The sequence below is a fragment of the Verticillium dahliae genome, genomic scaffold (assembly GCF_000150675.1).
Source record: "Verticillium dahliae VdLs.17 supercont1.4 genomic scaffold, whole genome shotgun sequence".
NCBI classification, from domain to species: Eukaryota; Fungi; Ascomycota; class Sordariomycetes; order Glomerellales; family Plectosphaerellaceae; genus Verticillium; species Verticillium dahliae.
Window position 1 is genome coordinate 1,228,449 of NW_009276925.1, and position 13,364 is coordinate 1,241,812.

General features: G+C 57.8%; 6 protein-coding genes across 6 annotated transcripts; 4 read left to right on the forward strand and 2 right to left on the reverse strand.

Moving 5' to 3' along the window:
- Window positions 1-251: 251 nt before the first annotated feature.
- On the forward strand, window positions 252-1,506 carry VDAG_02734 (uncharacterized protein; the record flags this gene model as incomplete). Its single annotated transcript, XM_009653387.1, has 2 exons — window positions 252-1,274; window positions 1,333-1,506. The coding sequence occupies 2 exons, from the start codon at window positions 252-254 to the stop codon at window positions 1,504-1,506; spliced, it is 1,197 nt and encodes a 398-aa protein (XP_009651682.1).
- Window positions 1,507-3,735: 2,229 nt separating this feature from the next.
- On the forward strand, window positions 3,736-4,268 carry VDAG_02735 (uncharacterized protein; the record flags this gene model as incomplete). Its single annotated transcript, XM_009653388.1, has 2 exons — window positions 3,736-4,070; window positions 4,136-4,268. The coding sequence occupies 2 exons, from the start codon at window positions 3,736-3,738 to the stop codon at window positions 4,266-4,268; spliced, it is 468 nt and encodes a 155-aa protein (XP_009651683.1).
- Window positions 4,269-5,065: 797 nt separating this feature from the next.
- Window positions 5,066-6,781, forward strand: VDAG_02736 (26S proteasome regulatory subunit RPN5; the record flags this gene model as incomplete). The annotated part of the gene is made up of 4 exons (XM_009653389.1): window positions 5,066-5,222; window positions 5,280-5,336; window positions 5,390-6,109; window positions 6,164-6,781. The coding sequence occupies exons 1-4, from the start codon at window positions 5,139-5,141 to the stop codon at window positions 6,779-6,781; spliced, it is 1,479 nt and encodes a 492-aa protein (XP_009651684.1). The 5' UTR covers window positions 5,066-5,138.
- Window positions 6,782-7,029: 248 nt separating this feature from the next.
- VDAG_02737 (dihydrofolate reductase) lies at window positions 7,030-9,197 on the reverse strand (the record flags this gene model as incomplete). Its single annotated transcript, XM_009653390.1, has 4 exons — window positions 7,030-7,633; window positions 8,090-8,186; window positions 8,911-8,961; window positions 9,152-9,197. 4 exons carry the CDS (start codon window positions 9,195-9,197, stop codon window positions 7,030-7,032), a joined length of 798 nt encoding a protein of 265 aa, XP_009651685.1.
- Window positions 9,198-10,215: 1,018 nt separating this feature from the next.
- Window positions 10,216-11,368, forward strand: VDAG_02738 (NipSnap2; the record flags this gene model as incomplete). Its single annotated transcript, XM_009653391.1, has 2 exons — window positions 10,216-10,816; window positions 10,884-11,368. 2 exons carry the CDS (start codon window positions 10,216-10,218, stop codon window positions 11,366-11,368), a joined length of 1,086 nt encoding a protein of 361 aa, XP_009651686.1.
- A 397-nt stretch (window positions 11,369-11,765) lies between these two features.
- Window positions 11,766-12,851, reverse strand: VDAG_02739 (uncharacterized protein; the record flags this gene model as incomplete). Its single annotated transcript, XM_009653392.1, has 2 exons — window positions 11,766-12,494; window positions 12,573-12,851. 2 exons carry the CDS (start codon window positions 12,849-12,851, stop codon window positions 11,766-11,768), a joined length of 1,008 nt encoding a protein of 335 aa, XP_009651687.1.
- Window positions 12,852-13,364: the final 513 nt, after the last annotated feature.

The window sequence follows — 13,364 nt, forward strand, 5'->3', positions numbered from 1 at the left end:
TGTAGGCCTTCAAAAAGTTCCATCATGTGCCTCTAAAGGCAAACAGCTTAGGTTAGAGGACCTTTTTGAGCAAGGAAAACCATGCCAGTTGAGCTCTCTGGGAATCTATATAAGAGCGACGCATTTGGGATTAGGTCTCATCTTTCTAGAAACTCATCTTTCCCTCATCGACACTCGGAATCGGCCAACTTCAACTTCACTGACACGAACACTTACACCCACAGCTCCCATCTCTCCCAAACAAACCCAAAATGCGTTTCGCTACTGGTATCCTCACGGCCTGCGCCCTCCTTGGCTCCGTCAACGCCGGCACCCAGGCCCCTCGTACGGGCAAGACCCTCAATTCTGAGCCCAGCGGAGGTTCCGGCGCCGTCAAGGCTGCGTACAACGGCGCATCCGGCGCCGCCAAGTCTGTGTACAACAGCGGTTCCGGCGTCATCAAGGCGACCGAGCCTGCTCCGAAACCTGCCGCGCCCGCCGCCACCAAGGAAGAAATCAACGGATGGATCAAGGACGCCATGGCCGAGGCCAACGCCATCGAGCAGGAAGCCAAGCAACGCGCGATCGCCGAGCAAAAGGAGGCTGAGCGTGCCGCCCTCGAGGCAAAGAAGGCCGCCGAGGCCGAGGAGGCCGAGTACCAGGAGCGCAAGGCCGCCGAGGATGCCGCCGAGGACGCCGCCGAGGTCCAGAAGGCCGCCGACCAGCTCGCCGAGAAGAAGCGCCTCCAGAAGATCAACAAGCAGCAGGAGAAGGACGTCACCTCCTGGGTTAAGAAAGCCCTCGCCGACTCCCGCAAGAAGGAAAAGGAGGAGGAGCGCAAGATCCTTGAGGAGTCGCAGCGCCTGGACCGCCTCTATCTCGAGCGCAAGCAGCGCGAGTCTGACGAGGCCGCCGCCAAGCAGGCTGAGCGCGAAGCCGAGGACGAGCGCGAGTACAAGTGGCAGAAGGAGCGCGAGGAAAGGGACCGCAAGGAGGCCAAGGCTCAGGACGCCGACGATGTCAACGCTGGCGTCAACCGCTACGTCAACTTTCCTCAGCCCGTGCCTGCTTACCAGCCCGGTCCGGTCGCGCCCGTCTACCACCCGGCCCAGCCGGTCCAGCCGGTTCAGCCGGCCTACGTGCCCCAGCCCGCTCCGGCCCCCGTCATGGCCACCCCTCAGATTGTCCCCGTTGGTGTTCGCAGGGTCGGCGTGCCCTTTGGATATCCCATCAGGAACGTCCGCCGTGGCCTCAGCCCTGAAAACGAGGAGGACGAGGCGAAGGGTGAGGCCTTGGTATGTAAGCAGTATCCCCCTGTTGATCTAAAAGCTTCTGCTGACCATCGTGAAGAAGAAAACACCAAGCCCCAAATACGTCTCCAAGCCTGTCAAGAAGATGATCTCGTTCAAGAACTCCACTGCCAAGCCTGTCTCGACAGCCAAGCCAACCGAGACGAAGGATGCCAAGGCCGAGATCCAGAAGGAGACTGTTGAGCAAATCACCCGCTTGATCAAGGCCAACTTCTAGTAACCACGTGGCCTTTCTTTTGCTGCGTACCTCAGTCATTACCTAGTGCGGGAGCCTCTTGGCTTAAAACATATGATGCTATTGGTTTCCATATCAGTCTTCTCAGGTATCTTGCTTAGAACGGAAGAGGGTCATACCTCTTGCTTGGGGCTCGGGACCTGGCAACGGGCATCGGGTAGAAGCTTTAGACTCTAGTAGTCGAGATAGTTAAACAGTCCTCACCAGCCAGAGCCACATCCGCAACTCGTGAATCGTCGCCAAAGGAACTTTTGTGATGTTCTCTAGACTTTCAGGGGGCAAAGTGATCACGGAGCAATCTGCTCTGCCACGTGAAGAGTGTGTTGACGCGTGGGCATACTGCAAAGTAATGGGATAAGTAGAGAACGCATTGGACTACCGGCGTAAACACACCCAGATGCAAAGTGACAGCGTGATAGCAAAGAACGAGGAGCTACTGTCAAGAAATGCAAAATCCGCCAGAGTAATGAATTGCATTGTAAAGGCGAACGTATACCGAGAACGCCTGTTGGGAAAACGTTGAAAACCTCTCCCCCTGGTGGCCGCACTCGACTTGCCTTGTACGTGTGTACTTGGAGGTGCTTGATGCGGGACTGTGGTTCATCTTCGGGCAGCAGCTGAATTCCACTCATCCGCAATCGTCACTCACCTGCATCCAGACTCTGAAAGACGAGAACACCCACATGTGACTGCTCGTAGTTCCAGCTTTCTTGGAGGGATTTATTTCGCTAAAAATAAAATTTTGTTAGAAAATAAAATCAGAGGTGCATGTTATCCGAACTATCAACGTGGTGAGGCTCATTCAGAACGCCTGACTTTCAAGCCGGCTGGATGTCTAAGGCGCCAGTGGTAACGTAACATGAGAAGTGACCAAACGAAAACCATCCGTTGATCGACACAAGACAGCCTCATGACGAGAATGATGTTGGAGAGTACGTACTTAGTGCTACGGTGATCTTGGGCTGAAGAGGATGTTGCCTGAATCAGTGCAGAAGGTTTGCTTTCGGAAATCTGGAGCCAGCATGGGACCCTCTTCACCCTCTTTGGGCCAACTCTCGATGACAATGACGACAAATCTGGACAGCGAACACCGAAAAACAGCGCTAGAGCGCTGAACTGCGCCAGGTTGCGGGAGGGCCGCGCCACCCATTGCATAATGCTCTCGAAATAGCAATGCCCTGGCCGCTACGAGAAGAAGCGCAGCAATCATGCACGACGAAGCCTAACCCAGGGATATTGGATGAACGGAGAGAGCGAACGGCCGGACGGTTCGGAGCCGACACGTTGCCACTGGTACGAGAGAGAGAGGGAGAGGGAGAGGAGATATAGCGGCCCGAGTCATGGTGGGCCTGTCCGACTTGGCTTCCATCATTGGCTGCCCAGTTCTCAGCTCGCCCCAGGTTTGCAACGACGTCAGGCCTCCGTGTCAGTATGATCGAGGAACACGAATAAGGCTGTTGCCGCACGGGGCGAAATGCAATGTTGGCAGTGGAGCGTTTCCCCTTCCCACATACATCTCTCTGGCAAGACATTGGAATGCCGGCTTGCTCGCAATTGACCTGATCAGCAGCCCTGCATAGCGCGCTCTCCACATCGGAGAAAGGACCCTGCCCCGGGGCGATACGAGAAGATCGTCAACGACGCCACCGCTATCGTCAAGCAATGCAACGGCAGTAAGGTCGCATGGCTGGGCGGCGGCCGAGGCTGCCGATTAGCTGGCTGTTTTCGTAGTGGAAACTCAGGTGAGGAACCCAGACGAGGTTGCGAGCTGGTGGTCGCAGAAGAGGCGGGCGGGCGAGAGTAGAACAGCTCGATCGCTTGCCGCAGATGGGACCCTGCGTCTAGGCATGCTACGTAGCTTAGCGTACCCGTTGCTTGCCGGGGCCAAGACTACTTCGGGCGCCTCGTATCGGTGGCCAAGAGACGGAAATCTGGAGAAGGTCCGGCACGTAGCCCGACTTGCGATCCACACTGCCGTCTCCGCCCGTCGAGTGTTGGTGACGTCGACCTCTAGGTTGCGTCGGAGGCTTGTGACGTTGAGCATTCGTATCGAGTCTCGAGATGTAGTATAAAAAGACAGCATCGCCAGTCTCTGCTAGAGGTTTGGAACCAGACCAACACATCGAACCACATCAGAGCATCCTTGAGACTTGACACCATCACCAATCTTTCACACAAACCCTCAACCCTTCAACCTCACCCAACATCAAAATGCAGTTCACCCTCGCCGCCGCCGCCGCCCTCTTTGGCGCCTCTGCCCTCGCGGCCCCCGCGTCTCCCGGCTCCACCGGTGCTCCTCCCGACCCCAACATGTACGAGAACATTGACATTGCCGACTTCAACGTCCGCAAGGGCGAGGACGGCACCATCAAGTACGTCAACTTCAAGCTGAGCGGCGACGACGCCGACGGCCTCCTCTGCGAGGCCCAGAACCCCGGCCTGCCTTCCAACGTCATCACCTGCGGCGAGTCCAAGTACCGCTTCGCCCTGTCCTCTGGTAAGCAGTATGAGTTCGCTCTGAGCCTGTACCACGAGCTCGGCCTTGCGTAAGTTGACCCTCCCCTTGGGACGTGAGATAACCCAACCCGCGATGACTGACATTCTTGGACAGCGTCGGCTTCTACGGCACTGGCGAGATCTTCACCCACTGCCGTGCTGGCGGCCTTGGTGACTTTATCTGCCAGCAGCAGAACCCCACCACCATTGTCATCGACAGCCTGCCCGACGCTCCCGCCGAGGCTTAAGCGTTGCATTTCGGATAGAAAGTTTGCGGGTTACGCCATGTTCACAGTGGCTGTAAATTTAGCCGTAGCGATACATATGAGGGGCAGGCTTGAAACGTCTACAGTCTGCCTAGTAATGGACAAATGATAAAACCAACCTATCACATGAAATTCCCTGCGCGCCCATGATGATCCTAATGAGTAGAATATGCTTTGGAGGCTTGGCATGGTGTTCAGCGCCGGCCTAACCTTGAGGCAAGTGAAGCATCATGATGCTGTTGAATAGACTTGACCAAACAGGACGCGACTGGCACTTGTCTACCGTTAATGTGCCAAACGGGACACGTGAGCATTGCATTTGCGCCCCGTAAAGTGACTCGACAACTTCCCAGATGCTTGACGGTATCATGTATCCGGTATTTCGACCTCACAGCAAGACTTATGCTCATGTTACTCAACGCTTCACAAGCCACGGCATGCCATTCTTGAGCACAGCTTCGTAGCTTGACAGGCCGTAAACAATCACTTAAGTCTGACGATTAACACGCTGATTTCCAAGAAGTGAACAATAAATTCGGACGGTGCTAGCCTCAACCAAAAGTCATGATCCTGTTGCTCCATTACGTCAGCACACCACCGGCGACCGGCCAAACGCTTTGCCGTCACCATGCGCAATTGTGGGCCGCCGGCAGGCACGAGCATGTTGCGTGAGCTACCTGGTACCTAGCCTGGGCGGGCTTCGACCAGAGAAGCTCCAGGTCGCCGCCAAACAACGATCATCACCACCCTTGCAACATCAACCACCAACACCCCATTTCCTCGATATCTGTTCAACGCCCCGATTACCGACAGAAGACCAATCGTGTCAAGAAACCACAAATACCCGCCATCATGTCGGAAGGAGCCCTCAAGCCCGAGAAGGACTTCTCGAAGGAGGCCGACAAGCAGATCCCCGAAGCGGAGCAGCTCGCATCGGTGCGCCAGCCTACGAACACAACAACAACAGGATCGCCGCTAACTATGGAATTGTAGAGCGACATCCAGGCCGCTGTCGAGCGTCTTGCCGTGCTCGAGAAGCAAACCCGTCAAGTGCGTTTGTCGACGTCATGCGAGCACCAAACATATTGCTGACCAACCCCCAGGCTTCAGATCTCGCCTCCACGTCTCGTGTGCTGGTCGCCATCGTCACAATCTGCAAGAATGCGAAGAACTGGTCTCTCCTCAACGAGCAGGTGCTCGTCCTGTCGAAGAAGCACAGTCAGCTGAAGCAGGCCATCACCAAGATGGTGCAGACCGTTGTTGGCTTCCTCGACGAGACGCCAGACCTCAAAACCAAGCTGTCGCTCATTGAGACTCTACGAACTGTCACCGAGGGCAAGATCTTCGTCGAAGTCGAGCGCGCGCGCGTCACCAAGATTCTGTCCGATATCAAGAAGGAACAGGGCGACCTCAAGGCCGCGACAGAGATTCTGTGCGAACTGCAGGTGGAAACGTTTGGTTCCATGGACCGAAGAGAAAAGACAGAGTTCATCCTTGCGCAGGTCGCCCTGTGCATCGAGAGCGGAGACTGGACCCAGGCTGGCATTCTGAGCAGGAAGATCAGCACCCGGTATCTGTCAAGGAAACCGAAGAAGACACCCGAGCAGCTGGAGAAGGAGCAGAAGGAGCGCGAGAAGAAGAGGCTTCGTGGTGAAGAGGTGCCAGAAGAAAAGGTGGATGACACAACAGACCTCAAGCTGCGATACTACGAGCAGCAGATCATCCTGGCGAAGCACGACAACAAGTACCTCGAGGTTTGCAAGAACTACCGACAAGTCCTGGACACGGAGGCTGTCGAGAACGACCCTGCCAAGCTGCACCCAGTACGTCCGAGAGTTTTGCCTGTTCGTTCTACGCACCGCTAATTCTGTTTCTAGGTTCTCCAGCGCATCATTTACTTTGTCATCCTCGCACCCCACGACAACGAGCAGCATGACCTCCTGCACCGAATTCTGCGTGACACGCGCAATGCCCAGGTGCCCGTCGAGGAGGAGATTTTGAAGCTCTTCACAGTTCATGAGCTTATGAGGTGGCCCGAAGTGGCCAAGAGGTTCGGCCCTGATCTCTGCCAGACCGACGTTTTCGACGCCCAGGCTGGTCAATCTGCGGATGAGAAGGCGCACCAGCGCTGGGAGGATCTTCGCAAGCGTGTAATCGAGCACAACGTCCGCGTTGTGGCCAAGTATTACACTCGCATCCAAATGAGCCGTCTCACGCAGCTGTTGGATCTGGCCGAAGATGAAACGGAGAAGTACATCAGTGACCTGGTCACCTCCAAGACGGTCTACGCCAAGATTGACCGACCAGCGCGCATTGTCAGCTTCGCCAAGCCCAGAGACGCCGATGACGTCCTGAACGAGTGGAGCGGCAACATGAAGAGCCTTCTCGGTCTGTTGGAGAGGATCGACCACCTCATCACCAAGGAGGAGATGATGGCGCGCATCCAGCCGACGTCCAAGTCAAGCAAGGGCAAGACGGCCGCCAAGGCACGCTAAGCCAGTCTGACAGTGTGTCAGTCTTCACACGCTCTGGGAACGGCTACAAGTGTCTGCTTTGGAGGATCGGCTACAAACGGCTGGGCGGCGAAGCGGCTCTGTGATTGTGACGAGAACACGGACTCGCCTGGAGACTTGTCACTGTAGAATATAGAATACCACCCCCGTCGAAACGGGGCATGTAACCTTGATGTCTACCTTGCGATCATCTAGTGTCTATGTTGCGTGCTATGCATTGACGGACTCCCCTACATCTTGGCGGCCTCTGGATCCTGCGCATGGTGCTTGACGTACCCCGCCAGCGCCATGGCCCACTCCTTCGAGATGGGCACATAGTGGCCGCCTGGGTGGACCACGACCGCCGCCTCCTCGCAGCGGTCGACCAGCGCCCGGCTGCGGCCCTCGTCGACGACCGTGTCGAGGCTGCCGATGAACTGGATGGTCGGCGTCTGGATCTTGGGCTCAAAGCACCAGGCCAGCGATTCGTCCACGGCGAAGAAGCCCGAGTAGACGGCCGCGAACCGCAGGCCGCGGCCCTCGTTGGCCTCGCGCAGGGCCGCCACCCAGGCGGCCTGCTCGGCGTGGACGTCACGATGCGGCGTCTCCAGGGCGGCGGCGACGAGAGCGGCGACGGCGCCGCCCTGGCTGAAGCCGAGGACGGCGTCGACGGGGCCGGACGAGCGCAGGGTCGAGGCTATGGCCGCCATGCCCTCGTCGAGACCAATGTAAGACTGCCTGTCGGCGTCGGACAGATTGTCGCGGCGGGCGGAACCAGGCCCAGGAGTCCGGCGCCGGCGTGTCCTCGGCGTCGTCCGCCGGCGGCTGGTAGCCGGGGATGTCGGCGGGGTTGAGCTTGATCGGCGCCGTGGGGTAGATGCAGTTCAGGGTCAGATTCAGGGGCGTGAGGGCCTTGGCTAGGAGCTTCTCGAGCGCGCGCGTCTTGGAGCGGAAGAGGGGCCCCGATTGTGTGTAGCCTGGCGCGTGTTAGTGAAGGCCTCCAAGGGACAGTAAGATGGAGATGAGTTTTGCGACTGGTTGTATTTTCGGGTGAGATGTAGTATTCCACCGCACATCCTATGATGGGCGGCACTTGATAGAATGAGAGCTTGAGAAGGCTGGATGCGTATAGCTTACCATGTAGCATGAGAATTTTGAATTCCTTTCTGGTGTTTGCTTTTTGTTTCTTATCGGCCGTGCCGTTAGGCGCTGGGTTTGTTGCCGTAGACATGGGTGCAACTATGGTGGGAGTACTAAATCTACAGAGCCCCACGTAGGATGTAGAAGGATAACTTGGCAGTATACGTGTACCTGGAGGCGTCGGACGTCGTAAAGCCGGGTGCCTGAACAATCTGAAAGATCGCATGTGGTGCGGTTGTTGAGTTGAAGAGCGCCTCATTAAGTGGATCTAGCATGCAATTGTCACTGTAAGGGCGCATGGGAGCCGATCAAATGCAGGACATGCGAAGTCGCCGGATGATTCATACCGATTTGAAGCGTACGGCAAGTCGTTCTTGACGGCAGCATGTAATTCATGTATCTACGATCCGTCGCGGCTGTCATTAAACTTTCGAATTGAAGATTCGCGAGATGTAGTACACATTGCGGATTGGGACGTCACGTGATTATGAGTTCACTTCCGATCACTCGGAGGCGCGTGAGGACTATTTCGGAGAACAGATGACACGCCGTAGTATGAGACCTCAGTAATGACCCCGGTCACACTCCATGGTTCAAAGTGTCACGATGGTCAGTACATTTCTGTAGGGGGATGTGCGTGGTCGTCGACAAACAGCCATGATTCATAAAGGCCTGAGATAGCGTCGCGTACTCGTATGAATGAAGGTGTGGGTGGCAAATCGGTAACAACTCAATTAATGCGTGTCGCCGGTCTATGATACAATCGCCCTCTAGCACGTCGTCGGTGGTCGTTCGATGCGTGTGTGTTCCTTGCCGAACTAGCCTCTGTTCATACGACTTCCATCCCCTTGGCGGCCCGTCCCGATCGATTATCGATTTAGTGACCGCCCTTGACGGCAGGGTTGCGGGCATCCTTCTTCCACTCATCGGCTGCAATGCGCTGTCAGTTTTTGCGTGCTTTGTAGGCCGGCAATGGCTCATGGAGGACATACAAGCCATCATGGCGTTCTGGGCAGAGTTGATGCCGTAGGCGATGATGAGGCCTGTCGTGCGTCAGTATGCTGAGTTCGTCTCGAGTTTGTCGTCTGTTGCCGTTTGGCAGGTTTTTGTGTCGAGGTTCGGGGGTCAGGAGTCGGCAATCGTACCAGCGGCGTAGAAGGGAGCCATGGGCCTCACTATATTCGGGTCAGCACGAATGCGAGGCGCGAGCGGATGCAGCAGCGATTGACGTACGAACGGGCGCCGGGAACTTCTTGAGGGGGGTAGCACCGAAGAGCATCTTGGCGATTTGTGGGAGAGGCGTTGGGTTGGTGGGGATTGGCGTTTGAGGGTGGTTGATTCAAGGGTCCGAGGTGAAGCTATCAAGAGAGAGCCTTTTTCCTCCGATGCCTCGTCTGTCGTCGGGTTGAGCCGCTAGCCGGCAATGCAGCCTCAGGCAGGAGTTCCTCACTTTGCTGACTGGACGTTTTGGTCGATAAGCCGCGTGGCTGATAAGACGCTCGTCACGTGTCTCCAGACGGCGCTTGATTTCTCCGTCAGGTGACATCATGCCCAGCTTCTCCGCACTGGTCCTCAGACGAGACGAGCCAGTTCTGGGTTCCGCCCCACATGAGCTGTCCCCCCCGTTGCTTCTGCCGTGGGTGAGCCCCCCCCCCCCGAAGCCCAGCTTTCCCCAGATCCAGCACCTGTACAACGGGAGAGTAACGGTCACACCCTTTCCCCCTCCCTTTGTCCGTCACACACTGTCACCCACACCACACCACACCACCATCCTGCACATCCATCCCCTTTGGCCTGCCAGCATCACCTGCCCTGGGCCGACCTTCCAATCAATTACCCTTACTCCAAGTGCGGGGGTGAACTGCAATAGGAGATCACTCATTGCTCAGCATCCAGGCATCCCCAAACCACCATCCAATTACCCCTTGAAGCTGCACTCCCACGGCGCGGCTATCTGACCAGCAACAGCTTGCTTCCCGCTTTTGCCTTTTGAAACGCTGCCAAACAGCAAAACACGGTCCCTGCTCTCTCTCGGAAGTACCTGCCTGCTTTCCGCCGGGCTGCCTCTTTACCTGCTGCACCTTGGGATCTCAATATAGCTCGACGCTTCGATCACAATCTACCGTGCGCACTCCCGTGCGTTGATCAAACCATTCAGCCGCCTCTTCCTTGCCGGGGGCGCCAACCTTCTATTGCTTCTGCCACCTTGACCTCAGCAACACCATCAGCACCACCAGCAACCGCTTCCTTTCCCTCCGTCACCCCCTCCTCACCTCCCCCCTCTCCTCACCTTCACCATGCTGAGCCAGCGTTTGGTGCGCGCAGCTGCCGGCGCGGCGACCCCCCGCACGGCGCTGCGAGCTGCCTTCTCCACCACTGGCCAGCCATGTACCAAGACGCCCGGCATGGCCGACATCAGCGCTTCGCCCCAGAGCGTCGAAGAATTCAACAAGAGGCAGCAGGCATTCCGAGAGCAGTTGGTCGACCAGCAGAAGCAGCGGGAAGCAAGTGCGTGGGCTCATCGTTCCTCTCCCCCTCCCCCCTCCTCCTCCCTGTCGCCCGCCGACGCCGAGAAACTCGGCTCACTGAAGGCCTCTTCTGCAGGATCCAAGGCCGACGCCAAAGAGCCCACCAAGAAGGCCGGCCCGCTAACGAACCTCATCTATGGTACCAAGGAAGGACGCGAGCTCGAGGCCCAGCTCGAGGCGAGCTTCAGCCAGGTCCTTGCCCGCGGCAAATATGTTCACACCATCTCCTTCCACGAGGTCAAGCAGGACAGGCTCGAGGAGTACGTCGACCTCATCAGCAATTGGTACCCCAAGATGGCCGCTTTGCCCGAGAACAAGGTCCACCTCGTGGGCAGCTGGAGGACCGAGATTGGCGACACCAACACCTTTGGTGAGTACACGCCCACCTGCACCGGCAGCCGCAGGAGGTCCTGTGTTTCAATCAACTAACGAGTCAGTCCACATCTGGGAGTACCAGCGATACCAGGGCTACCACGAGTCGATCCACAACATCGCCAACCACCCCGAGTACGCCGACTTTGAAAAGAAGCTCCGCAGCCTCATCCACTCGAGGAAGAACTCCCTCATGCAGGAGTTCTCCTTCTGGCCCACGACGCCCCCGCGCAAACTCGGCGGCATCTTTGAGCTGCGCTCCTACACCCTGCACCCGGGCAACCTGCTCGAGTGGGAGACGCACTGGCGGCGCGGCCTCAAGGCCCGCCGCGAGGTCATGGAGGGCGTCGGCGCCTGGTTCGTCCAGATTGGCGACCTCAACACCGTCCACCACCTCTGGCAGTTTGCCAACCTGGAGGAGCGCAAGATCCGTCGCGAACAGAGCTGGCAGATTGAGGGATGGAGCGAGACGGTCCACAAGACGGTGCCCCTCATCCAGAAGATGGAGTCGAGGATCCTGACGCCCATGCCCTGGTCGCCAGTGCAATAAATGCAATAAACTTGCTATGCTACACTGTTACAAGACCACCCCAACGGGCAAGGGTCGTCACCCCCTTTTGCTATGGTTGTCTGTTTTTCCTTTGCCTTGTTTCTTCGAGGGAGTTGTACGGATCATCGGAGAGCCATTTGTACGTATATCTTGCTACGGCAGGCGGGCGAGCGGCGAGATTGCCAGAGATGACGCAGAATTGATGTAGGCGGTAAACGCTGAAAATACTCTTGCGTGCCTGCTTGTTTCGTTTCATCTACTTCGTGCAAAATTACTTGGCAAAATCGCCTTGAGGCCAAAACCCCGCCCCCGTAGCTCTCGACAATCCTAGGGTATCCCAACACCACGAACCGTTTTCTACTCATACATGCATCCCTGCAGCTCTGGCATCCACACATCAGTCATCCAGCTCCTCGCCCATGACGGCTGCTAAGTTCATCCTCGCCTGCGCCAGCGTGTTGCCCAGCGCGAGGAGCTTGGCATACAGGCTCAGCAGGCTCGGGTCCGCCGTCTCAACCCGCACCTTCTCGCGCACGTAGACGTCGACGGCGCCGCTTCCGGGGCCGAGATCATCGTCTGCCTCGTGAAACCCAGTAGGCCGGCGCTCGACGGATGCCCCACGGTGGACGTGGCGCGACCCGCCAGCCGTGAGGCGGCTGTAGCGAAACGGATAGACGTGGTCCATCTCGTCGTGCTCGAGGCGGCGATAGGTCCCGAGGGCGAGGCCGAGCTTGAGGCCAAAGTGCTGCGGCGCGTCGGCGGGCTCGAGGGCGCGCAGGGCCAGCACGAGGGTGGCCTCCTGCAGGAAGAGGTGGAAGGCGATGTTGGGGGGCAGCGGCGGGGCAAAGTGCGCCTGGGGCCAGGAGGCGTGCTGCCACGAGGGGTCGGGGGACTCGAGGGGCGGGCCGCGCAGGAGGGCGGTCGAGGCAGCGAGGGAGATGGAGAGGGCGCGGAGGTGGTCGGCTATGGGGCGGGGCGAGGGCGGCGAGTCGAGGGCGAGGGCGAGGAGCTTGACGGATTCGGAGAGGTGCGTGCCCAGCGCTTCGAGCGAGGGGATGTGGATCGGATTCTGGGGGTCGAGGGCGACGCTCTGGCTCGGGAGCGTCCGCAGCTGGAGGTGGATGGTCTGACGCGGGGGAGGGCAAGGTCAACGCCATGGTTCCTCATGAGTCCAGGGATTTGGCACTCGGATGGATGAGCTTACTCCTTTCACTATCCTCGTTCCGACCCGTGTGATGTGTCCCTTGACTTTCTCGTTGCGGTGCGTGCTGAGGACGAGCGTGCTTCCGGGGTCGATGGGAGCGAGGAGCGCATAACAGCCGTCAAGACCATGCTTGAGCTCGGTCATGACGGTGCGTGTCTCCTCGAGGATCCATGCTAACTCGCGGGCCTTGCAGCCGGTGGAAATCTCTATTAGCACCATGGAATTGACAGATGTCGTAGAGAGTCTGCGGCGCGAGGAGTATGCTGAGGAACGAGGCATGATGGGCTTTGGGGCATGGCAAGGTCGCTGAAGGAGGCATGGCGAGATATCGAAACACTCACATGGGACTGCTCCTTTTTCACCTTGAGCTCTTCAGGAGAGACAGGTGGCCAGATGTCAATGGACATGATGGCTATGTGTGCTGAGGAGTGGTGGACTTGTGTGTCGCGCAGGCAGCCATGCTGGGTTCGACAGCTGAAAGAACCGTTGTTGTGGCTCGCGATACCATGCGCCGGGGGTTGCGAGTTGCGACGTGGATGTCTTTAGGCCAAGCTCCAGCTAGCATCAGCGCCAGTGCCCGCTGACAGGGCCATCGTCATCCTGGCACTAGCGGGGCCTGGTGGACCCACTGCTGGAGCCGCAGGAGCCACCTGCTTGCACCTGCCCTTGTCATTCTTCAGGCACGCCTACGCCTGCCTCTGGCTGTTGGGCAGGTGCGACACCTGGCGGCTTGGACTGGTGGAGACTGACAGATGTATGATACTATCATCTCACCGTCACTTCTTTTTTCCT